At 45.5% G+C, this 26,359-nt stretch overlaps 1 protein-coding gene across 1 annotated transcript in view; it reads left to right on the forward strand.

Annotated features, from left to right (window-relative positions):
* The window catches only part of LOC147448526 (microtubule-associated protein TORTIFOLIA1-like), a 77,541-nt gene extending 59,307 nt beyond the window's left edge, over positions 1–18,234 (forward strand). The window contains exon 6 of the mRNA XM_086521097.1: positions 17,477–18,234. Coding sequence (XP_086377223.1) covers positions 17,477–17,677 — 201 coding nt within the window. The 3' untranslated portion in view covers positions 17,678–18,234. The remainder of the gene's footprint in view (positions 1–17,476) is intronic.
* The last annotated feature ends 8,125 nt before the right edge of the window (positions 18,235–26,359 follow it).

Here is a 26,359-nt window from a genome sequence, read left to right on the forward strand (position 1 = left end):
TCGAAGAAGATCCTCCGTGGGGGCGCCAAAAGAATGTGAGCGGGATGAAAACACACACAGCGCCTCTATAACGACCCGACACACACTCTTGGGAAGATACACACACACACACACTATGGGGCACCACTCGGCTTACACAACACACCTGGCCGAGACAGGGAACACACCTCTGGAGTGAGAGGAGAGAGACTATCCACTTGCCCACTCCACACAGACACACACACACACACACACACCCAAAAAACTCAGCTCAAAAGAGGAGAATTTTTGATGTTTAGATACAAATGAGCTTGGGCCAACACCAATGGGGCAAACAGCTCACACAATATGGGTAAAATAAGCCAGATACAATCACAAACTGGAGCAGAAACTTCGCTCATAGGAGAAACTTACATAGAAAAACAGCAGGAAAAGAGTGAGGAATTTGGCAGAATGGACAGCGCCATCGCGTCCGGAACGGCCCAAAACCCCAGTCTACAATGTCAAAGTGCTCAAATCCGACCTCGGATGAGCAGTTTACGGCCAAAACAGGCTCCAAAATGAGCAAAAACACACCTGCGGCTGTTCCTCCTCTCTTCTTCACGTTTTTTCTGGTCTTTTCTCTCTTTTTTCAGTTCCCACACTTAGATTTATTAGTTGGGCACCCTTGGCCTTTTAGATGACCTCAAACGGACCCCGAACAGGCCAAAAACTGACCTCGCAGTGCATAGTTGTCACCTTTTTGCATCATCCGCACACCTGGCACTCATTTCTTTTCAATAATGCGTCTCACAACCACGTGAAGTGGCCCCAAAAAGTGGTCCTAATGATGACCTTTCTGCATAACTCTCACAAGAAAACACCCACGTTGTGTCCGTCCTCATCCGCGTGCAAATATTGACCCCGTTCGCCCTCCTGACGCCACTAGATGCCATCTGACGCACCTGCTTACCTCATGTCGTCGGCCCGCGGATAGCTTCCTCGAGAAGTTTTACGCGCTATAAACTCCTCATTATTGTAGAAAAAACATACTGGTACTGGTGATAGTGAAAATCGATGAACTATGTACATGCTGTCCTACCTGTACACATGTGGGCCCCACGTAACCACCTAGCTAAGGAAAATGGGCAATTCTTTATTTGATGCACCATGCATGTATATGTACATATGCGCAATTCCTTGCTCCAAAAAACTCCTGACAACGCGTATGCTAGATGCAGATTTTGTAGCAGAACATTATGACATTGGTCGCGGGGTGACAGACAGACATCTTGAGATTGACTCCGCCATTCCTTCTCAGTGGGACGCAGTCATGCGAGGCACGGTTCAGATGCCTCCACATAGTGGCTGGGAAGGTCTCTTTGCTCAGAGCACTCTCTTATTAGTTCGTTTAGACACCATGCTGTTCAGAGTTGATGCAGACTCCTCTCAGGGGATTCATGCTAGGCTGACATTTGCTACCACCTCTCCGCACCTTGTCTACACCGGCGCTCGATGGGAGGCCATACGAGTAGTTGGCTCTCGTGGAAAGCGTTGTTGTGTTGACCCCCGTTTCGCATCCGCTGATGCCGTCCTTTGGAGGCTTTGGGTGTGGGAGGGTCGTGCCTTATCTCAGCTTTATTGGGACCCAGGAGAGTAGCATTGGCCTCACTCTAACCCCACCGGTGCACATGTATCATTTTTTGAGTACACTGTCAGAATTGGAAGATTAGCATTGATGAGACAGCACCCTGAGTAGCCCACTCGTATGCGTTTCTGGTTACATTCAGGTCTCTCCCATGCCTATTTACAGTAGTTTTGGTCAGCCATCTGGGATTTACATGCGGCTCGTCGTATTTCTTTTTCATGTGGATGATTGCACATGCAGGACTTCCAGTTGGAACTTGGCTAGCCACTATGGGTCATGATCCGCTATGCACTCGATGTCCTTCGCGACTACATGAGTCACTGGCCCACTGTCTTTGGTCATGCTCCTCTTCTCATAAAGTGTGGCTACCAATTTGCTTTTTACTTAGCAGAGCAGGTGTTCAAGATGGATTTCTCACTTGGGGCTCTGTCTCATGGTTGATGCCGATGCCCGAACCGCATCTTTTCTACGAGGGCTCAGACACAGATCCAGCTCTTATGCTTACCTCGACTGGTTATCGGCGAGGAACTTTGGCTATGTTACCACACATTGCATGGCAGGGGGATCCTCAGACACGTGATGAAGTTTTTTCAGTCATCACTAGCATTACACTCTGGAATATTTGGAGAGCTCGTTGTCTTCACATTCTCAATGCGGCTTCACAGCTCCTTCAGGATATCCTTACTGCCATTTGGCTGGACATCATTCACACCCTGATTTGGCAGTGGGATTCTTCCTCAGGTACATCTAGAGCAGCTGAGGCTCGACGATTTGCCTTTCTTCGACGTTGGGCCCGAGCTCCACTCTTTTTCACACTTACAGGTGGTCATATTATATGGCATTATGCCCCCCCTCAGTGGTTTCTACTCCACTCATCACATAGACCACCATGAGATTGTACTAGCCGAGTTGTCACTATAGTGGCTCTCACCCTTACATTCAGCTTGTACTCCCCACGTGACAGGCTATTTTGGCATCCGTTGGGGATCATATTGTACTCTGTAATATATAGCCCTGATTTTTCCAAAGAGAGAGAGAGAGAGAGAGAGAGAGAGAGAGAGAGAGAGAGAGAGAGAGAGAGAGATGTGGGGGAGCAGGAGAGAGAGCCCACTTGCTGTCCTATGCAATGAGAGTGAAGGAGAAGGGGAGATTGGCGCAGAAAGAGCACACGTAGAGAAGAACGTGAGAGAGAGAGAGAACACTCGTTGGGATTTGGGAAAAGCCACGCTATTTTCATTTGGGCTTCACCTTTGAGTATATGAGTAAGTGACTAGGGGGCCATTCACACTTGGGCCCCCTCACTTATAAGTCTTTTAACTTATAAGTTAGTAAGTACAAGGCACTTAGGCCTTTATTCCCTAACAACCTCCCACCTAAAGGCAATGTACCTTGGGAGATCAAAGAATCAGCTAACTATGATACATCAGCTGATCATGCACTTACTCATCCAACACCCATCATCTGACGGCAATATGCAAACCGCTCTGCTGGAAGACTCTTGGTCAAAAGATCTGCAGGATTGTCATCTGTGTGCACCTTGACAAGTGTAATGCTCTTGTCATCAAGCACACTCCTGATAAAATGATACTTCACCTCTATGTGCTTTGTCTTGGCATGAAAAACAGGATTCCTTGCAAGCATAATAGCACTCTGATTATCACAGTGTAGCACAGGAACCGGTGACTTAATGCCAAGCTCTTCTACCAAACGCATGAGCCACAAAGCTTCTTTGCATGCCTCAGTGGCAGCCACATACTCAACCTCAGTGGTAGACAAAGCAACACATTTTTGCAGTCTAGAAATCCAAGAAACTGCACCTCTTGTGAATGTAAACACATATCCAGAGGTAGACTTCCTGCAATCTGGATGTCCAACAAAATCTGCATCTGTAAAGCCATGCACAGATGTCTCACTCTTCCCAAAACAAATGCACAAGTCTTTAGTGCCTTTCAAGTATCTCAAGATACACTTCACTGCTTCCCAATGCTTTTTGCCAGGATTGCTCATGTACCTGCTTACCACTCCCACCGCAAATGCAATGTCCGGACGTGTAGCAACCATAGCATACATCAAACTGCCAACGGCTGATGCATAAGGAATCTTGGCCATTTCAGCCCGCATATCATCTGTGTTTGGGCAGTCATGTGCAGTCAGTTTTACATATGGAGGCAGCGGAGTACCAAGTGCCTTTCCCCCATCCATATGAAAACGAGATTATTAACATAATCTCGTTGAGATAGATACAGACGCCTGTTGGGTCTATCTCGAGAGATACGCATGCCCAAAATATGATTAGCATCACCAAGATCCTTCATGTCAAAGCGATTCTTTAAGCTTTGCTGTAATGCATCCAACTCCGTGACATTGTTACCCGCAATAAGCATGTCATCAACATACAAAATCAGCAATAGAAGAGATCCATCACTTGCCGTTTTGATATACAAACAGTGATCAGAATTACTTCTTTTGTATCCTTGAGACCTCATGAATGTATCAAACTTGTGATACCATGCACGGGGAGACTGTTTCAAACCATACAAGCTCTTCAAGAGTCTACATACTTTCTTCTCTTGCCCCTTTGACACAAAACCTTCTGGCTGCATCATATAGATCATCTCAAGCAAATCGCCATGCAAAAACGCTGTTTTGACATCCATTTGCTTTTAACTCCATATCTTCAGAAGCACCAGGCCTAAAACAAGACGTAATGTGGCAAGCTTTACAACAGGAGAAAAAATCTCATCAAAATCCACACCATGCTTTTGCTTGTACCCTTTAGCAACCAAACGTGCCTTGTACTTAGAAGAAGCATCAGATGTGACCTTGGTTTTGTAAACCCATTTACATGGCAGAGCCTTATGCCCTTTAGGCAAATCAACCAAGTCCCATGTATGGTTTTTCTCCAAAGACTGCATTTCCGAAACCATTGCTTTGAACCATTTCTTACTGTCTTCCTGTTGCATAGCCTCTTTATAGCAAGACGGCTCACCACAATCAGTAAGCATGACATAGTCCAAAGACGGTTCATATCTATCGGGGGGCCTTGTCACCCGAGTAGACCTACGCACCCAATGATCCATAACAGGTGGATTTTCAGCCTGTAAACCATCAAAAACAGCAGGCTGTTCAGCCGGTTGCATCGCAACAACGGGCGGTCTAGGAGCATCAACCTGTTCCCCTACCTGTGGTGCATCAATGGCAACTTGTTGGGGCTGATTTTCAGCAGCTAATGGCTGATTTTCAGCACCATTTTGAGCATGTGAAGGCTGCTGAACATTGGGCCTTCTTGGCTGTCCATATGTAACATCTTCACGAAAAACAACCCGGCGCACTTCCTCGACCTTTGTGGGCTGTTTGTGCATGCAATTCTCATTGAAGATGACATCATTGCTGCGTATGATTTTCCGTAATGTGGGATCCCATAATCTATACCCCATTTCACCATCCTCACCATATCCTAAGAAAATGCATTTATGAGACTTTGGTTCTAGTTTGGTGCGCAGTTCACTCCGGATGTGAACATAGGCCTCACAACCAAACACTCTTAAATGTGCATATGAGGGTGGCTTGCCAGACCACACCTCCTCAGGCACCTTTCCACCCAAAGCCTTGCTAGGTGAGTGATTAATCAAGTGAATAGCTGTTTGCACAGCTTCTGCCCAAAAACCATGAGGTAATGCAGCATGTGACAGCATACTCCGAACTTTCTCTTGGATAGTCCGGTTCAACCTCTCTGCAACTCCATTCTGAGAGGATTAAAAGGAGCCGTGAGCTCTCTTTTAATACCTTTAGTAGCACAAAAGTCAATAAATGCTTTTGATACATACTCCCCCCCATTGTCTGAGCGCAAAGACCTAAGCTTCTTGTCAGTTTGATTCTCAACAAACGCAAGAAACTTCTTGAAAGTATCCAAAACATCGCTTTTAGCACGTATTGGATACACCCACACCTTACGTGTAGCATCATCGATAAACGAGACAAAATATTTCTTTCCCCCTAAGGACAACTGTGGCATTTCACATACATCGGAATGCACTAAGTCTAACCTGTCAGACCTCAAAGAAAGTGACCTTTTGTGCGGTGTTTGACTGTGCTTACCATAAATACAATGCTCAAAATGAGAAAAATCAGCATACCTCAAACACGGCAAATAACCACAACGAGACAGAGTTTCCATTCCTCTTTTACTCATGTGTCCCAACCGGCCATGCCACAAAGAAACACTTGGCTGCTCGGTTACGGCGACAACATGGTCACGCACACTAGATACATGCAAAGGATACAAAGTGTCCGATTTACAACCCTTGGCTACAATCCGGGCCCCTTTACAAATTTTCCACTTGCTATCACCAAAAATGGTGTGATAGCCTGCATCATCTAGCTGCCCTGTACTAATCAAACTCTTCTTGAGTTGTGGCACATGGCGCACTTTGTGCAAAACAAAAGTCATACCATCAGCAAAGGAAAACTGGACACTGCCAATACCTGCAATGTCACATGCATAGTTGTCTCCCAAATAAACAGTGCCCTGCACCTCACCTGAGTACTGTGTAAACCAATCCCTATGAGGTGTTACATGAAAGGAGGCACCTGAATCAAGAATCCAAGTATGCATGTCCACATCAGAACCCATAGCAAGGGTATGTGCATCCACAGAAGAGGCATTGAGTACATCAGTGCTGCTATCACTGTCACAACTACTAGCAACATTGATTTCCTCAATCAACACAGTGCTCTTCTTGGCATGTCCCTTGTCCTTTGCATCAGTTTCAGCACCCTTGTTCTTCTCTTTCTTCCACTCATAGCATTCCCGTTTATAATGCCCTTTCTTTCCACAATGATGACACACAACATCTTTCCTACGAGATTTGTTGCGTGCCCTGTCCTTACTGTCAGATTTCTTCCTCTGTTGAGACCTGCCTCTCAAGTGCAATGCATTAGAAGACCCACCTGTGGTGTTCTTCCTGTTCATCTCTTCCATCAAGAGAGAACTCTCTACATCTGCATACTTAAGTGACGCACTTGAGTTACTAAGAGCTGTCCGGAATACATCCCAACTCTCGGGCAATGTGCATAGCAGAAAAGTAGCTTTGAACTCCTCATCAATCGTGAATTTCAGCTCTGTCAGTTGGCTGAAAATAGAATTGAATTCATTGAGGTGCACTGACATGTGCGTACCCTCCTTCATGCCGAGATCCATAAGCTTCTTAAGCCAATACACTTTACTGGCAGCACTCTGCTGTGCATACAACTCGTCTAAACGCTTCCACATGCCCCATGCTGTCTGCTCATTCTCTACATTGAAGAGTAAATTGTCAGACACCGAAAGCATGATCGTGGAGCGTGCCAACTCGTCCACTTCTTCCCATTCTTCAACCTCCATATCAACCGGTTTCACACCCTGTAACTTAATAGGTTTCGCCTGTTTCTTCTGCAACATTACATTATAACATTGCTTCTTCCATATAGCAAAGTTATGGGCCCCTTCAAGCTTGCGAATGTGCAACAAATTGCCACTTTCACTGCTAGAAGCCATTCTGAGTGATTGCAAACACTGAAACCCTGTTTTGCCGACCTAAACACGCCCAAATGTGCGCAATCGGGCAAAAAACAGCTTGCTGTTACAGAAAAACAGCGAGCAAATTTCACGCGAAATCACCCCAAAACGGCATACATTCACTGCCAAACCCTTACCAAAGGTTTCCACAAGGTGTATACATCATTTGCTTGCTGAAATTCCTTGTTTTAGGGCAAAAATCAGACCTGTAAACACCTGTTTTGGTGAATTTTCAGAACCTCGTTGGTGGAAACACCTGTAAGATTGACCTGTGAGACTTGCCCTAATGAAATTGCATCAAATTGACCCCGAAATTGGTCAATTTCAGCAGAAATAGGCTGCTGTTCGCCAGTTTTTGAAACTCTAATTTTGGGGAAACTGTCACCGGAGGTCGATTCTACACGGTGAGAGGATCCCTTCGCGACAGAGTTGATCGAAAACGGTTGGATATTCTTCCCGCAGCGAGCAAAAACAGAATTCTGATCTGTGTTGCGAAGATGGCTCTCTTGGAAACCCTAAAGCTCTGATACCATGTGTGGGGGAGCACGAGAGAGAGCCCACTTGCTGTCCTATGCAATGAGAGTGAAGGAGAAGGGGAGATTGGCGCAGAAAGAGCACACGCAGAGAAGAACGTGAGAGAGAGAGAGAACACTCGTTGGGATTTGGGAAAAGCCACGCTATTTTCATTTGGGCTTAACCTTTGAGTATATGAGTAAGTGACTAGGGGGCCATTCACACTTGGGTCCCCTCACTTATAAGTCTTTTAACTTATAAGTTAGTAAGTACAAGGCACTTAGGCCTTTATTCCCTAACAAGAGAGAGAGAGAGAGAGAGAGAGAGAGAGAGAGAGAGAGAGAGAGAGAGAGAGAGAGAGATGAAATGAAATGATATATTAATGTCTTCAAAAGGCCAAAATGACCTATGAGACCAATCTGTTACAAACCGGTGAATCTGATACCATGTCTGAGGTACAAAATAAAAGAGATACTAAATTGAATCTAGAAGTGCTACTAGCTGGAACTGTGTGGGGTATGTGTGATGATTGATATAATGGGTGCCCAAATACAAGGGAAAGATACAATAGGTGATGAATCTATCCTCTCCTGTACTCTGGATGTGGAATCCTCTGTTGTAGTCTCCGTCGATGCTGTGAAGCTCCTCTTCTTAGTCGTGGGCGCCTCGATCTCCCTAGCTCCAATGCTCGGTCAATGAGAGTACCGCGGGTGTGAGTATGAGCTAAGCTTTGCAGTGGTGGTTATTCCTCTATCTTTCCGTTGTCTGGTGTGAAGAAATTAGTAATCTTCTCTGGGATCGTCTCTCTCCAGATCTTCAGTAAACTATCTTTGTGTCTGTGTAACTCAAGTAGATATAGTCTAAGACCACTGTGTACTGACATATATAATGCATCTCTGTCTCTCGCTCTGTATGGCATAGGCAGCCAACGTAATTTACGGAAAAGTTGCCAACGTAATTTACGGAAAATCCGTACACTGTCAGCTCAAAAAGGGAAAAGTCCGTACGATGTTGCCACATCAGCACAGTCAGCGCATATCGCGGAGATCCATGCAGCCAGTCAACGCCAGATGCAGAATTCCACGTCTCTTGATCTCGTGGGTCGTTGACTTCCCAGAAAAATCTCATCCAATAAGGAGTATTCAGTGGTTGGCACATCACAATGCAACACAAATGCTCACATATGCATGTTACAAGGCATAGAAACATAAAGTCACCGATAAACTCTCCCTCCTCCCTGCAAATAACCATCCAGGTCCCGACCATGAGTTGTTCAACGACTCCCTCATCATTCCTCCTGCAAATAACCTAAAAAGGTCCGGGCCATGAGATATAGAGGCCTTTTACAACCAAATGCCCCCCCATACGGCAACTTGCGTCGTTTGGAGGTGCTGAGAGTAACCATTGCTCATACTTCTTAATACTGCTCCCGCATAACCATCCAAGTCCGGACCGGGAGTAACAACAATACTCCCCCCGTAAATAACCACAAGGGTCCGGGCCATGAGTAAAAACAACACTTTTCAATCATTCAATACTCCCTCCGCAAATAACCACAAGGGTCTAGGCCATGAGTATGAACAAGCATTCTCATACATCATTTCTCACTACTACACCCGGGAGTAAATTAGCAAGCATTGAAACCAGTATTAAAACCACAGTCAAACAATTCAAATCGGCACCAAGACATGTTTAAAAAACAAATTCAAAACAAGATCACCAAATTAGTTCCAAACAGAACTCAAACTTAAAAAGCAATCTTGACATTAGTCGAGCTCGAAAAGTCGACTGACTTTCCATCCTGAAACCTGCACCAAAAATTAGGGTTAGGTTCCTTCCATAAGGTCGTAGCCGACCGCAGCATGATCCACAAACTCTTGAATAGTCGAAACAAGCTTTGACAAGCAATGTTCCTGTGGCGGTGATGGTAGTTCCAAGACTTGGCAATCACATTGGACCTCCAAGGTTTTTAGCTCGAAAAGAGACACCTACTGAGAGATGTCGAGAGATTTCAAGTGATAATCTGCTAGGGTTTTCATGGCAAGCATTTCAAGGATACCCCACTCTGTTAGAAGTTGCAGTCCGAAGGAAGATGTTAGAAACCATATAACTTTGTGCAAAAAACTTCTTGAAAGCTTGCCAAGTCCTTGGAGTGTGCGGCTTGGTAGCTATAGACATCAACCTTTGTATGGCATTGCTTTTGAGAAAAACAGTGACTCGAAACAAATCTTGATCCTTCTCTTGCAAGTGATCTTTATGGCTATGCCCTGTAAGACATGAGCGGTGAAGACGGGAGCGGGGCCCAATGCGCGATGTACAAAGGGTAGGAGTGCCTAATAGGTCCGGGGACGGGACCCGAAGATACTTCAAATAAAATTCGAGTAGTCGGGACTCGAAGATACTTCAAATAAAATTCGAGCAGTCTTTGGTTTGCTCTGTATGCTCTTTTGTAGGACTGGTATGCTTTCAGAAAAGCACACTCCTGATGCTTTGATACCACTGTCACAAGACAGGAACCGCCTGCCAATAGAAAAGAATAGACTGAACAGACTTTTAGCACTTCAATAACAACTGAACAGAGAGAGAGAGAGAGAGAGAGAGAGAGAGAGAGAGAGAGAGAGAGAGAGAGAGAGAGAGAGAGAGAGAGAGAGAGAGAGAGGAGAGAGAGAGAGAGAGAGAGAGAGAGAGAGAGAGAGAGAGTGGCGGAATTCCACCCCAGAGAGTATTGGCCCCAAACCATGGCGCCCCTTTCGGTATTTCTTTATATTGCATCAGCACAGTACAAGCCGGTATTCCATGCTCTTCGTCCTAGCCTCATATTTAAAGGCCCTTGGCCATTAAAAGCAGTTTACATGAAAAGCTTAAACTCAAAAGCAACTGGTCCAAAAAGCATCTAGCCCCAAAAGCAGCCAACGCAATTTATGGAAATCCGTACAACTGCCACGTTAGCAAGCCATCGCGAAATCCAGAAATCCGTACAATCTGCCTCGTCTGTGAATTGCAGAAATCCATACAATCTGCCGCTTTTGCTTCTTCACTTGGGGTTTAGGCCAGTGTAACAGGGAACGGGCGGAACACAGCCCAAACGTTCCGAAACTGTGTTCCGGACGAGTCTTGTTCCGAAACGGAGTAGGAAACGGAACGGAATAGTGAATCTAATACCATGTCTGGGTACACAAGAAAGAACTAGAACAAAGATACTACTACTCCTCATCTACACTCTGGATGTCGAGAGAGTATGGCTCGAATCCTCTGCTGTAGTCTCCGTCGATGCCCTTCTCCTCAATCGTGGCCGTCTAGATCTCTGTAGCTCCATTGCTCGGTCGATGAGAGTGCCGGTAGTGGTCGAATGAGTGTAGGCCGAGCTCTTCAGTGATGGCTGCTCCTCTGGCTGTCCCATATCTAGTGAAAAGAAATCTGTAATCTGTCTTTGGGACTGTCTCTCTCTATTTCTCCCTAGTAAAGTGTCTCTATATCTGTGTAACTCAAGTAGATATAGCCCAAGACATCTTTGATCCTCATAACTCATGACCCTAAACCCTAAACCGAAACTCTCTCTGAATAAGCAGTGGAAATGGCCCCGTATCTCATAGTACACTGTGCAATGACATATGTAATGTAGCTGTCTCTGGCTCTAGTTGGCATAAGCGGCATACCCAGTAAAGTCTCTCTCTCTCTCTCTCTCTCTCTCTCTCTCTCTCTCTCTCTCTCTCTCTCTCTCTCTCTCTCTCTCTCTCTCTCTCTCTCTCTTCGTACGAAACTTAAGGAACACCATCCCCTCACTAGGATACACCTGTCCCTAAGCTTCTACACTCAAAACCCTCACTCTAAACCCATCTGCGGAAAACGCGTAGGATGACAGAACAGAATTTTGAAAGTGCTGGAAATTGAAATTTATGAGTACCTATGCGTAGCTTATGTCGCCACGATTCTATAGACTACTAGCACGCAGAAAATAGACATCGTTTGATACACTTACGGCCACAAATAGCTCGTAGATGCGTCGGCATGTGCGCTTCGTCTCGCGTGGAATGCTTGGCGTCGTCGCGTAGCTCTCCTCGAGCCTACAACAATGGTGCAGTCGGATCTCCAATGTGTTGAGCGAGCCGGGCGTAGCGAGAGGACGAAGCTCACGCTCACTCTCTTTCTCTCTCACACAGTAGACGGCAGCGCAAGAGGAAAAACGTCACTCACTCTCTCTCTCTCTCTCTCTCTCTCTCGCGCGCGCGCTGCTCGCTGCCGCGTTGTGTTGCTGTCTGCCCCCCCGCCTCTGCCCCCCCGCCTCTGCCCTCGCGCCCGTCGCCCTGCACCCCCGCCTCTGCCCCACGTGCCCGTCGTCCTGCACCCCCGCCGCCCTGCCCTGCTCGCGCGCTGCACACTGCCCTAGCCCCCCAACCTCTACGCGTAGCATGTCTCTCCCCCCTTTCCTACGCGTAGCATGTCTTTTCCCCCCCCCCCCCCAACACCTCCCCCCCTTTTTTCTTTTACGTGTAGGACGTCCATCCTCTACGCGTAGGACGTCTTTTTTTTTTCCTCCACTTTTTAACTTTCGGGCCCGGTAGGTCATTATGGCCTTTTGAGGACTTTAGTATAACATTCCATTTCATTTCTACCCCCCCCCCCCCCCCCCCCCCCCCCCCCCCCTTCTCTCCTTCACTTTTGTTTTCGAGGCGCGCGCGCACACACACACACAGCTGAACATATTGAGGGCACCGGGCCACACCGCCTCGTGCTCCGCCGCTCGTCGCGATCGCCGCCAGTGTGGGTGCATACGTACATCCAGTGCCGCGCCCGCTGCTAGAGTGGGTACACACGCGCATCTAACCCCCTTGTGGACGGCGATCAAACATGAGGAAAACGAACGAAAAAGCCGACCCCCTAGAGGATGCCATTCGAAAATGCAAAGAGGAAATGACGGAGACCATCACCAAGATGAACCGCAATCTCTGGGGCACAATAAACATTCTCGAAGGACGTGTGCTGATCCAAGAGAGCAAGATAAGCACGCTGGAAGACCGAGTGACGACCCAAGAGGAAGAGATCACGTCACTCAAGAAAGAACTCGCCGAAGCCCGATCAAGAAACACACTGGAAGAGGGCGAACTGCAACCCTCAGTAATTGAAGAAATCAACACGATCAAGGAACAAGTACGGGCCATCAAAGAGGGAGAAGAACAACACAAAGAAATGACGACTTCTTGGGTGGATGTTCTTACCAAAACCCAACAGAAGGCAAACGAAGCCGAGAAATGGATCAGGGTGGCCAAGAAAGGAAAAGACAAGGAGATAACGCCCACGTCCACACCCAAGAACATCATTAACCAGACACTAGAGGAGGAGTAGAGGAGAAGGCAATGTGGGCGAAGAAGTAAAAGAACTCAGAGCCTTGATGGGGATTCATGAGCCGACACACACAAGGGCATGGAGAGTGGGCAACATAAAGAAAAATGGAGGCAGTGGAGAAACCTCAAAAGAAAGAGCACTCATTCTCCGTTTTCCCTCCATGGAAGCAAAGAAGTCATTCTTGAAGAAAAGACCAACTCTTAAAGAGACTGGCATCTTGCTTGGGGATGATCTCACCCTCTCACAGATCGCTTATATGCAGGAAGTAATGCTGGAGATTAGAGCGGCAAGGGGAAAAGGCAAGATCGCTTTTTACCGAGACGGAAAAGTGGTAATACTTGAGCGACGCTCCACATGACGGTGCGAGACTTATGGGACCACACTCAAAGTAGCTGCCTGGAACTGCAATGGATCTATGCGTCTTGATGTGGGTGCTTTTGAGGATAGCTTTACTGGAAGAGACATCATCTTCTACTCTGAGACACACCAGGCCCCTGGGCAATCCATGCCCCACATCAATGGATATAGGTGGGAGACAGCCTACAGACAGGAGACACGCTCAGAGCACAGAGGGAGAGGCTCGGGAGGAGTGGCAGTGTTATTTAGAGAGGATCTGCAGCCACTGATACATATAGCCCACAGGGACGAGCTGACTAGGTACATGTGGGTGAGACTGAAAGCAGAGACAGGTAGATACGTCTATCTAGCTATTTGTTACTTTCCCCCGAGTACATCAGTGTATGCACCACCCAAAGGACAGTCCCCTTTCTCTATTTTGGATGATGACATATGGGAGTTCTCTAGGGACGGTGACATTATCATCCTCGGGGACTTCAATGCTAGGACTACCCATCACCAGGCAGTGTTTTATGATACTTCAGAGGAGATGCTAAGAGAGATAGATGTGGCAGAGACGGACCTTTCCAGACTATCACACGATATGGAATATACTGAGTATGGGCGACACCTGATAGACATGGGCACTGCACATGGATTGGCCATCTTGAATGGCCTACAGAGATTTCCTGCTATGAGAGGCTTTACATGCTTCCCACACAGACATGGAGCCTGCACGGTGGACTGTCATGGCACAACCGAATCTCATCTCTAGTATCGAGGATCTCACAGTTGGGCCCAGACCGGTTGGGGTGGCGGTGGATCATGCTCTGGTGTCAATGACCATCTCCTTCCATTTCAGTGCAGCACACATGCCACGAGTAGCAGTCCCTACTCGCTACACATTCACAAGGGAGACGGACTCTGTATACATTGACGGAATCTACAGACGCCTATGCACTGAGGACCCGGGGCGACCTCTGGAGGAGCTAACTACTATACTGACACAGACATTACATGAGGCAGCAGCTGAAGCATACCCACACACCCAGCCTGAGCAGAGCCGCCGATTTGGGAGCATGCCTCAGAACAGCTGGTACGATGAGGAGTGCCGCCAGACTAGAGCCATACTTCAGAGGGAGGTGCTGTTGGGGGACGTCACTCACAGATAGTCACAGATAAACTTCCGACGCCTGGTACGGCGGAAGAAGAGGGCTTTTTTGGCTAGACTCGAGCAGGATCTATATCAGCTATTCTTGAGTCAAGACTCGCGTGAGGCGTGGCGGCTCTTTCATGAGCAGTCCCCCCCCCCCCCCCCCCCCCCCCCCCCCCCCCGCTATTTCCTCCACAGAGACCTGGGGTCAATACGCATCATCTCTGTACACAGTACCTGGACAACCGCCCCTCCCCAACCCCCCCGACCCATGCCCACATACATGTGTCTTTTTCACTGTTGAGATGGTGAAGAAAGCCATTGACAGGATGAAGACTGGGAGAGCATATGATCATGAGGGCCTAGTAGCTGAGCATTTCATGCATGCCAAAGACCTACTAGCAGAGCTTCTAGCAGTTATGTTTAACCGTGCCATGTGTGAGGGCCTACCGGACACTTGGAGCCTATCTACAATCGTACCTATCTTCAAATCAGGAGACCCCATGGAGCCTGGGAATTATCGCACTATTATGATTGGGCACACACTGGCACGGTTATATGCATCCATTCTTGAGCAACAGCTGAGTAGATGGGCAAAGAGGGAAGGAATACGTGCAACTAGGTAGGCAGGATTCAGGAGAGGCTTCTCTACTCCTGACCATATCCTAACACTCAGGGCCATCATCGAGGAAGGCAGATCTCATGGGAGACGGATCTATTGTAGCTTTGTGGACTTCCGCAAAGCTTTCGACACGGTACCCAGAGCTAGACTGATGCGCAGATTACAGGAAATGGGAGTACCCACAGAACTCATTTGGGGGATCATGGCATTGTACAGATCAGTAGTAGGGCATGTACGCACCCCAGAGGGACTTTCTACACCGGTTCACTCCACTATTGGGGTGAAGCAGGGCTGCCTGATCTCTCCCACTCTTTTCGGTATGTATGTGGATGAGATTTCTGACTACGTTGACAGCGATGGGGATGAAGGTGCTCAGTTGGCAGGGACATGGATTCCACTTTTGTTATATGTTGATGACATAGTGTTGATCTCCGAATCCCCAGAGGGAATGCAACGTCAATTGGATGCTCTGCATACGTTTGCCCACGAAAGTGGTTTGTCTGTCAACCTGGGTAAAACCAAGGTTATGGTGTTTAATACCACCCCACAGTGGATCAGGAGGTCAGCACCTACACTCACATACGGCCAGGAGACTGTGGAGTACACAGACGCTTACACTTACCTTGGAGTGGTTTTTAGCGGACCTACATTCTCACTCAGAAGAGCAGCAGAAACCAGACTTACTAGAGCCCACGCAGCATTGGGTAGATTGGAGAGGATGTGTTCGCAGGTTCAGTTTCAGGAGCCCCGGACGAAGCTCTGGCTCTTTGACACCTTGGTGGCTTCAGCATTGCTCTATGGAACCGAGATATGGGGACCTTCACTGGATCACCACGGGAGGACTGGTCGCTCAGACGGATGGGGGAACATGGAGAAACCTCTCGTCTCTATGATCTCGCGGCTCATTAGAGCCAAGGCATCAGTACCACGGGCCATTATCCGAGCAGAGCTAGCGGCCCCCCCACTTGTGGTGGAGGCGCTCACCAGATCAGTCTCCTTCATAAACCGCACATGGGCACTTCCTAGAGACAGATATGCTCGCATAGCACTTGAAGCCTCTCGACAGTTAGCCATACAAGGAGATACAACATGCTGGTATGGGGAGATGACATCATGGTTTCAGGCACATGGGTTTAGCATAGACCGGCTGCCACCATTCCATTACTCATTGGATGCACCATCTCTCACCCTTACACAGTCAGAGATCACCAAGCTCATACGCCAAGACCTGACCCAGCTAGACACCAGAAGGGCATGGATACAACCAGCACAGGAATTGGGCACGAAGATGGCTTTTTACAAAGACCACCTTCTACAGCTTACGGAAGATGGTTTTGTGGCGAGACCTAGATACATGGATACCCACTTGTCTCATGGGATACGATGTGCTATTGGCCAGGTACGCACATCTTCTCACCAGTTGCGGATTGAGACGGGGAGATACAGCGCAGTACCAGCAGAGGACAGGACATGTCCTTTGTGTAACATGGAACCTGAGACAGAGCTACACTATACATGTCGCTGCCCCGTCTACTACGAGATACGAGGCCGCTTCCATTGCTTGTTCAGAGAAGGTTTTGGACCACTCTCAAGAGTCGTGGGATACGAAGATCAGAGATGTCTGGGTTTGTTCTTGCTCGAGTTGTGTAGACACAGAGATAGCCTGATGAATGGCGAGGCTAGCCAGTCTCAAAGACGAATCACAGACTTCTTCAGAGCAGACAGGGGACAGCCGCAAGAGCCACTCCCACAGCAGAGCTCCCCCTCGTCTCATACCAGAGGCACACTGATTGACCGAGCGATTGAACTGGGGAAATCCAGGCGCCCGCGACTGCGAAGAACTACACAGCATCGACGGAGGCTACGACAGAAAATTCGGAGCACGCTGGCCAGGCATGCGCGACGCCCGGTTAGACTACTAACCATGGAGGAAATTGATGAGATTCGCCAACGACCGATGCTAGATCTCTTGTGATTCAGCTATCCCAACAAGCCGCCCATTTTTTGCTTGGTTCACATCGATCAACTTAGGACCCCATAGTATATATCTTTGTTTTGTACTGTTGTTAGGTTATTTTGTTACTCTGACTTTGTATCAGATCCACCACTTTGTAACTTTCGGGTCTCATAGGTCATTATGGCCTTTTGAAGACGTTAATATAACATTTCATTTCATTTCATTCTCTCTCTCTCTCTCTCTCTCTCTCTCTCTCTCTCTCTCTCTCTCTCTCGTGCACGTTTTCATAAAGAAATATCACCTAGGGCACAAATATTCACTTTGTTTTCAACAGATATACGTGCATGCTTTCCATCGAGTTTCTCTTAACAGCTGCAAAAATGTTACAGGCAGCAGATATGGTGGCAGACAGTGGATCAGACTGCTTGGATATATCTTTAGATGCAAAAAAGGAGCTTTTGATGGCCTTGCAAGAGACCTCTGGTATGGGTTTGCCCGATGGCTGGTTGGGCAGTAGTATCGATGAGCTTCTACAACAGCTTGCACTTGCGTGGTCAATAGACATTGAACCGGTTGACACAGAGTTGTGATTTTTGCCTTGATGGAGCTGCGTTTAGTGACAAAAGGTGCTTCTATTTGTCCTTTTAGCATGCTGTGAAGGTTTCTGCCTTTGTGCAGATGATGTCACCGCCATTTTTGTTATGGTGATCTATTCCAACGAGTACAAATACCATAAAACCTTTGGATACATTGCAGAAAAGAATACTGTCAGAGGCATATGATTGTATTATAGAATTGGGGACAATGCTCTGCATATTCATTATTGCGAGTGTTGTTGCTTTATGTAGTTGGACATGATTTGGAAGAGGAGAATGATAGGAGGTGCTGCTGTTCAATCTTATATTTGAGAGTCATTTTGGGAGCAATTTTGAAGAGGTACATTGCAGAGGTGACAAGTGTAATAGAGTGAAGCTATGTGAGCGGAATTATGTGCTGTGACACGCAAGAAGGTGATAACAGGCTCAGATAAAGGCTATTGTATTTATCAAGTGGGGTCTTGAAAGTTTACATGGGGGACTCCATTTAATGGAAAATGGGCCTGCACATGAATCATATTGCTCATTTAAAGCAGAGAAGTTTTCTTTTCTTTTTGAGAGAGAGATGTTTAATCGATGTGTACATTATTCAATGTCAGGGTGAACTGCATGATCTTTGGAGGTATCGGTGATTTAAGAGTTCTGAATGATGAGGACACTCAAAAGGACCTTATCAAAAAGTTTCATGATGGCCATATTCTAGATACAAAGTATCTTGCCCAAAGAAGGAAGCAAACTTCCCTTTTCAAGTACATTGGGATTGGATGAGAGGAGGGATTTGCACCAATCCTCTTCGAGGTGCTCTTCCCTTTTATATGTTATTCCATGTGAGCTAATTGGAATATCTAATGGCTTCAAAAAAATTAGAAGGCTAAAACCTTGAAGATTCAAGTGAGGATCACTAGTCGTTGAAGGGTTCTTGCAACGCCGATCAGCGTTTTCTCAAGCGGCTCATGTTCAATTGATATAAGAAAAGATAGCTTGTTTGATGCCAACTCCAGCAGTTATTGCCCACATTTCATCAAAAGCATGTCCCACAAATGTGCGTGTCCATAGTGGATATAGAAACCATAAACCGGTGCATCAGCTTTTCTGTTATGTTGCGCACATGCAGCCAACCGACAAATTAGTTGAACTTCGTGGGTTGGAGGCTCTTGGGCATATGCAAGGAAGACATCAGAAGTAGAAGCAGTCCCTGTGTCTTGGTATGAGTGCTGTGTGAATGCCTAGCATTGATCATTGGTTTGCTAGGGTCCCTTTAGCTGGTGTGAGAATTTTGAGACCAAGCACAAAGGTCGACGCAAGCTGCTCGAGCCGATGGGAAAAGGTTGGAGGTATGCAGTGCATGTGCGCAGGCTATCTGTGGCCATGCTGCCATCTACCAGTCTGCTCTACCTGTGGCCCTCCTGCTATCCATTGGCGTCATGTTGAGCGCCTTGACCAGCAGCATCAAGAGCAAGGCGATTCGTTCCTTGGAGGAGGACCTCATGTAGATTCCCTACTATGGACGTGCAGCTCTGCAGAGCCTGGGAGGTGTCGACTCCTCCAAAAGTTTACTGAAACGTTTATGTTTTGAGCGACGTTTGCCCTTCCATACCTTCCACAAATTTCTTCATGACCTTCCAAAATTTTTACTTTTCATCATGGGAGGAATCTTCACGCTTTTGCAGCCTTTTACCTTTTTCTGAGATTGGGGAGACCTAATTTGGAGTACGTTCCAAAAATTGGCGGTTTGTTTGAATATGGAAACTGGTCATTTATGTTGAAAATGTTGGGAGTATGCCTCTTGGATTAGAAAGTTTATGGTATTTTATGTGCCCAAGATTATGAAAAAATAACAAAATCTTGTGCAGATGCCTTTTCTTTCTTTCATTTTTTTTGTTTCATTGTCACCATTCCTTCAAGGTCGGGGCTCTAGGAGCAGAGGATCTGCACCCTCCATTCCCCATGCATTCCTCTATGGAATTTTTCTAAGATGTCGTTCCATGCTTGACAAATCAGCGCTTGTAATATTGCGTAGCAACATCAAATCCATGGATGACATCTCAGCAGCCATTATATGCTTCTCTTGTCGAGACGTCAGCAGGGGGGAATTTTGTTGTCAGTCACTCCAGCAAAACACACCAGCCAACAATTGCATGCCACCTTTGTATTGGCGATGGCTGTATCTGCTCGATTCCTGCACAATATTGATTGCTATATTTGTTGCGTGTTTGAACCTGCACAGTTGGTAGGCCTTCATCGGCCCCTCACCCCGAGTGACCATTCCTCTTATCAATGCATTCGACCTCTGTCAGTCGCCCTGATTACGGGGAATGGTCACTAAGCGACCATTCCCTAGAAATATTTGCGATTCTATAGGTCCTCTCTCTTTCTCTCTCTCTCTCTCTCTCTCTCTCTCACACACACACACACACACACACACACACACACACATACACATTTTTTTAAAAATAGGAATATCAATTGATTTACTAATGGGAAACCTGAAGGCGAGGAAAACTCATGGGAAACATTACATGCTGTAAATCAGAAGCAATCAATGTAGAGCTCATATTGTGGAGGAGAGAGCATCCTAATTCCTAGCAAAAGCCAGAGATTGGCGAAGGGAAGTTTTGAAGAGGAAAACAGAGTTCACATGGACTACTAGAACATGAGAAAATTACGTGCTTTCCACACCATCCAGAGTGCCCAGAATCTGACCCAATAAAAAAAACATGCATACGGCCGAAGGAGCGGCGGAAGCCCTTCGGAGGCGGAAGCACCCCAAAAATCCTGAAGTATTGGCCAAATTGTACCCCATCAAAAATTGCAAAGGCACGTAGAGATGCAATCCACAAATCGACATGTGAGAACAGAACCACAACAAGTGTGGGAATATTCTCATCGCCCACACCACAATGAACATATCTTGATGAGGCCACTCTTCTTGAGCAAAGAAATCTACCACTTGGGAGAATCCCAATAACACATCTCCACAAGAACAATTGTTCTTTCAATGGAAGTTTAGCATGCCACACCTTTATAACTCTTTTGTGCCACCATGTAATAGCTATATGCATATGCCATACCTTATTACAGTGTTCCTCTAGCCACAGAGACGGCTGCAAATTATATTATACCTTTTTTTGTGGTCAAAGAGAGGATCAAAGATCATGCATAATGCCAATCACCAAGCCGATCCCCAAAAAAGCGACGGAATGGGAGATCTAGAATCAACAATGTCCTTGATGATTTGCCATGTGTTTCTATAGTGCATCCCAAGGCCAAAAATGAGAGTACATGCCCATCAACATTTACAACGTTCGATACCACATCAATAACTTTCCAGGAAAGAAAGTACGCCCATCTTGGAGCCCGTTGAACAAAATTCTGATAAGAAACCAAACTCCAATTCAAACTCTTGAGTCTAAGAGAATTGCCACTCTTAGCATCCCTACCATGACATGACAACTGCTTCGTTACTTGTTTCCAATCCTCTACCAAACTGGAAGCAAAGGGGCAGCCTAGGATTGTAGATTTCAACTTTCTAAAAACAACATCTCAGTAAGAAGGCTGCCAGCGGTCCAAGGTAGGTGTGAAAACCGCACGAGAGTACAAAAAAGCAAACATCGACGTCCAAGGTTGCTTTTGCTCCACCAATACGAATATCATCGTAGCCTTCCTTGCAATAACATGCAAACACAAGTGTAGGATATTCAGACCACCACACTTTTTTTTTGTACATAACTTATCCATAGCAAGCAATCACAACCCCTTTTTATGAGAGGAAGTAGACCATAAATGATCCAAGATATGAGACATCAAGGCTTGAAGTCGGCGAGCTGGCCAATGCAACGAAGGTAAGAAAAACTGCATATATGCTATCAAGATGGATTGGACTATTCTAAGGCGCACATCTAACAACGAAGTGGACAATTCCCAATATTGTAACTTGGATCTAATATGGTGCTCATCCCAATCCAAACGTTTAGAATTGCTCACCGACCAAGCCAAAAGCTATCCAAAGTGCCTCACTATCTGATCAGGCTTTACTTTTTTGCATGGCCATGATACAAAGTGCCATTCCTTTAGTGTAGTAGGAAAAGCTTCAATTTTCAAAACTTTACATGAAGCCCAACAGCCAACCTATAAATGTGCAAGGCATCCATGATACAACGAACATAATCGAGATGATTCCTAGGCCAAAACATGGAATCATCCGCACACGCTTGCGCCACAAAATGATCACAAGAAAGTAATTCCAATCCATGCAAACAACTAGACGTCGTTAAGGAGTTCAAATACAGCAGTAGAGGATGAGTGGCAATAGCATATAGCATAGCACTCAACGAACATCCTTGCCTGAATGGATGACCAAGATTCCATGACTCTATAAGCTCACTATTTATTATTAAAGAAGATCGACTATGTTTGTAGAGAAAGTAAACCACACGACGCATTTTCAACCCAAAACCTAAGCTTGTCATGATCTGTGCAATAAAATCCCACTAAACAGTATCAAACACTTTCTCTATATCAACCTGCATAATGAGCACACCTTGGCCAGTATACTTTGCATACTCAATGCCAATAAAAGCATTAGCAATATTATCCATAATTTGGATGCGCTGAATAAATTCATATTGAGTGGCATGAATGCCACAAAAACACATGATTTATACATCAATTTGTAAACGGCAATAATAAGGGTAATATGGCCAAGCAGAAAAGAATTCAGAAAGCGCTTACTTAGGCAACAATTTCACCAGACCTTCTTTCCACGATTGTGGTAAGGATTGCATATTCTATGCGTATTGGAATTAGGGTTGCATGAAAACACACACAGCTTGGAGAAGACGAAGGAAGCTCAAGGCACACAACCAGAGAGTGTGTTACTGCCCCGGCGGTCCTAAGTGTGTTCACACACATCACTACCACATGTATATGGTAACAAATCCCCCTGAGAGTGATGCGGTGAACGAGAGCTGGCACATATAGGGAAGTGCCATGCCCTAAGGAAAGGATCAATCCACAAAGGGGAGTAAGCCCAAAGCTTTGCGGAAAGCTTCAAAATTCTCAAGAGACAATGCCTTTGTGAAACGATCTACAAGGTTGTCCTGTGTTGGCACACAAGCCAAGCTGATCTCTCCTGTTGAGAGTCTCTCCCTGACATAATGGTAATGCACCTCAATGTGCTTTGTGCAAGCATGAAAAACTAGGTTTCTTGCAACTTCGAATGTGCTCTGATTGTTAGTGTAGATGATCTTAGCAGTGTCCTGTCCAACACCCAAATCAGCCATAAGGCATCTAAGCCATAGATACTCAACCGTAGCTGTGAAGACTGCCTTGTGCTCAGACTCACAACTTGAAGTGGCCACAGTAGGTTGCTTCTTGCTCAAGCATGATATACATGAACTGCCAAGCATGAAACAAAAACCACTCGTAGACACTTTGTGTCAAAACAACCAACCCAATCCGGGTCTGAAAAAGCATGTAAATCTGACAGCAATGATCTGGGATAAAACAAGCCAAGATGTAAAGTGCCACTCAAGTAGTGAAAGATTCTCTTTACAGCCTACCAATGCTTAGACAATGGGCTATGCATAAACCTGCTGACTTGTAAGATTGCAAGCTGAATATTTGGCCTCATGTTGCATAGATAAATAAGATATCCAGGTTAAGAGTGACATCGGCATCATGAAGACTCAATTTCAAACCTGTTTCCATGGGAGTGGTAATAGGTTTGCAGTTCTCAAAACCAAACTTACTTATCAATGTCTCTATGTAACTTGTCTGATACAAGGCAATACCACCATCACACTGCTTAAATTGTATACCCAAGTAATGATGCAACATCCCCAAATCTTTCATCTTGAAAGTAGCATTCAAATCAACCTTAAATTTAGCAATATGTCTCGCCTTTTTCCCAATGATCAACAAATCATCCACATAGAGAACGACAATGAGAAGTACATCACCCTCACGCTTTACATATACAATGTGCTTTCTGTTGGAATGTTATGAAAGCCTTGTTTGAACAAATGAGTGTCAGTCTTCTCATACCAAGCATGAGGAGATTGCTTCAACCCATACAAAGATTTCTTACATTTGCACATTTTATCTTGCTGCCCTTTAACGACAAAATCGCGAGGCTGCGTTACATAAAATTCCTCAAATATGTCACCATTCAAGAAAGCAGTAACAATGTCTGACTGATGTACATCCCAATCAAAATGAGCTGTCAATGCACATAAAAAATGCACAATAGTCATAAGGCAAGTGGGAGAAAAAGTCTCTTCATAATCTATGCCTTTTTGTTGTGCATAACCCTTTGCCACAAGTCAAGCCTTATAGCGATCAATCTCACCATCTGGCTTGCGTTTCAACTTGTAAACCCACTTCGTACCAATGGTCTTTTTGCCAAGAGGAAAATCACATAAAGTCCATGTGTCATTTTATATAAGTGCATCATATTCTGATTGCATGGCAGCCATCCATCTTTTTGAATTGTGTGCTTCATCAAAAGACATAGGTTCCTCAACATCACATAAGCTAGACAAAACCAAAGCATAACAATCTAATGCATAAGATGCATGGTGAGAACTTGAACAAGTACGACTAGACAAAGGTACATCCAATTTTCTTTCACGCAAAGTATGCACTAGTCATTTTGGCAAACCTCTAGCTTGCTCATTCTCAGCCCTTTTCTCATCAAGTACATCATATACATCTGCATCAGTAACTTGCTGATTTGTAACATTTTGAGAAACCCCCATAGGCTGTACATTTGCCTCATTGGAATCAACATTCGAACTTCCACCACTGAAAAGAGGCAACAAAGTGTCATAAATGTCCTGTGAGCTTACATTATTGTCTCTAGTACATGACAACAAGGGATGAACATAATCCACAAACACAACATCTCGTGAGACCTAGATAACTTTGTTTGCAGATGATACAACCTTTAACCTTTGCCTTACACGCCACACAGGGAAGCCAAAAAACAGAGAGCGAAAAACAATAAAACCAACGTACCCACGAAGTGTACAGGAATAGTAAGCTAAAGCCTATGCAGGAAAAAAAATTTGCCACTCTTACACTCTGTAGAAGAAACAATGCACCCCCTCACACTCTTGCACGCAAAACTGCAATTGGCTGCAAACTGCCCCAAGCTGTAGAATACAATGCAGAAGGCATCTCTCTGAGCATGTCCATGCATAATGCCAGACTAGGCACTCGCGCCAGAGCACAAAGAACTGCTCTCTCTCTCTCTCTCTCTCTCTCTCTCTCTCTCTCTCACACACACACACACACACACACACACACACACACACACACACACACACAACACACACACACACACACACACACACACACACACACACACACACACACACACGGCCCCGCCTTAGGGGTCATCGGTGCAAATGTGGATGATTTTAATTTTATTTTGTGTTTTTTGTTTTGTTTTTTTTTTTTTTTTGGGGGGGGGGGGGGGGGGGGGGGGGGGGGGGTGTTCTCTACTACTACAAGGAGTTTGAAAAAAAGACGAACTCTAGTTTAGTTTTCCTTTTGAAGCCCTTAAAAAACCCCGGGAGAATCGACAGCTCAAAACTAGTTTGAAGCCCTTAAAAAAAACTCTCCTTCTCTTTCTACATCTATGAAAACCTTTAGAAGGCCATTAAAAAACTCCTCTATGAAGATGTGTGTGCATTTGTGAATGTTTTTTTTTTTTGGGGGGGGGGGGGGGGGGGGGGGTGTTCCCCTATCCACAAACGAGGCCACTCTTCGAAGGTGGAGGCTGAATCGGCCGGCAGGCCATCCTCGAGCCACTAGTAATTTAATTTATCAGAAGTATATCCAATATTAATTATTTAGAGTGTGATGGGTAAGCTTCAATGAAACTCGGAGAAATTGGCTAATTTTATGTCTATGTTTTCCATGCCATTCTTTGTTTTCTCGGCTAAATAGCTGTACATGATTGGGAATGTGTGGTAGTTGATGATTGACTTTACATTGCAATAGTGTAGCTTTTTTATTTTTGCAAGATATTCTCTTTTTTCGTTTCGTATTGTAAATAGTATTGATTACTAGAAAGAAGTATATATGCCCAAATGACCAGTCAAAGAACTGTGCTCAAAGACTAAAAGACCAATTCCAAACATGAACATGAAAAGCCCATGAGGAAAATGGAATGCAGTCATGTTATAGAATTAAGCAATGAATGTCACTGCTAAGATGCCATCCTTCCAAACCCGTGCATTTGCCACAAAAATGGCCCTAGTAGTGGTAAGTGACGATATGTCCCAAAGCAAAATGCCTCTCAATCAGAATACGTGTTTTTGAACACCACTTACACCATCATAAACAGTCACTTTTGGTGGTCCAATTATGCAGAAACCCCAATAATGAAGCATACCCAATAGCATGAAAACACTATGAAAACAATATGCAATCATGTTGCCTATATGAGAGTCTTTCCATATGGAAAACTAATTTGAAAAATGAAATGCTGAACAATAGAAATCTATGGCTACATGGAATCAAGACACGTCCCAAAGAAGGCTGCAACACTTGGCTATCTCATGTGTCCATTAATTAAAAATTGATGCCTGACCCATTCTTTTAGGGGTAGATATTTGATGTTGTGAGACCAAGAAATGGACAAATAATAAGATATGGTATTAGATAATA

This window comes from Adiantum capillus-veneris, chromosome 10 (assembly GCF_014529385.1).
Source record: "Adiantum capillus-veneris isolate H3 chromosome 10, ASM1452938v2, whole genome shotgun sequence".
In the NCBI taxonomy this organism is placed as follows: domain Eukaryota; kingdom Viridiplantae; phylum Streptophyta; class Polypodiopsida; order Polypodiales; family Pteridaceae; genus Adiantum; species Adiantum capillus-veneris.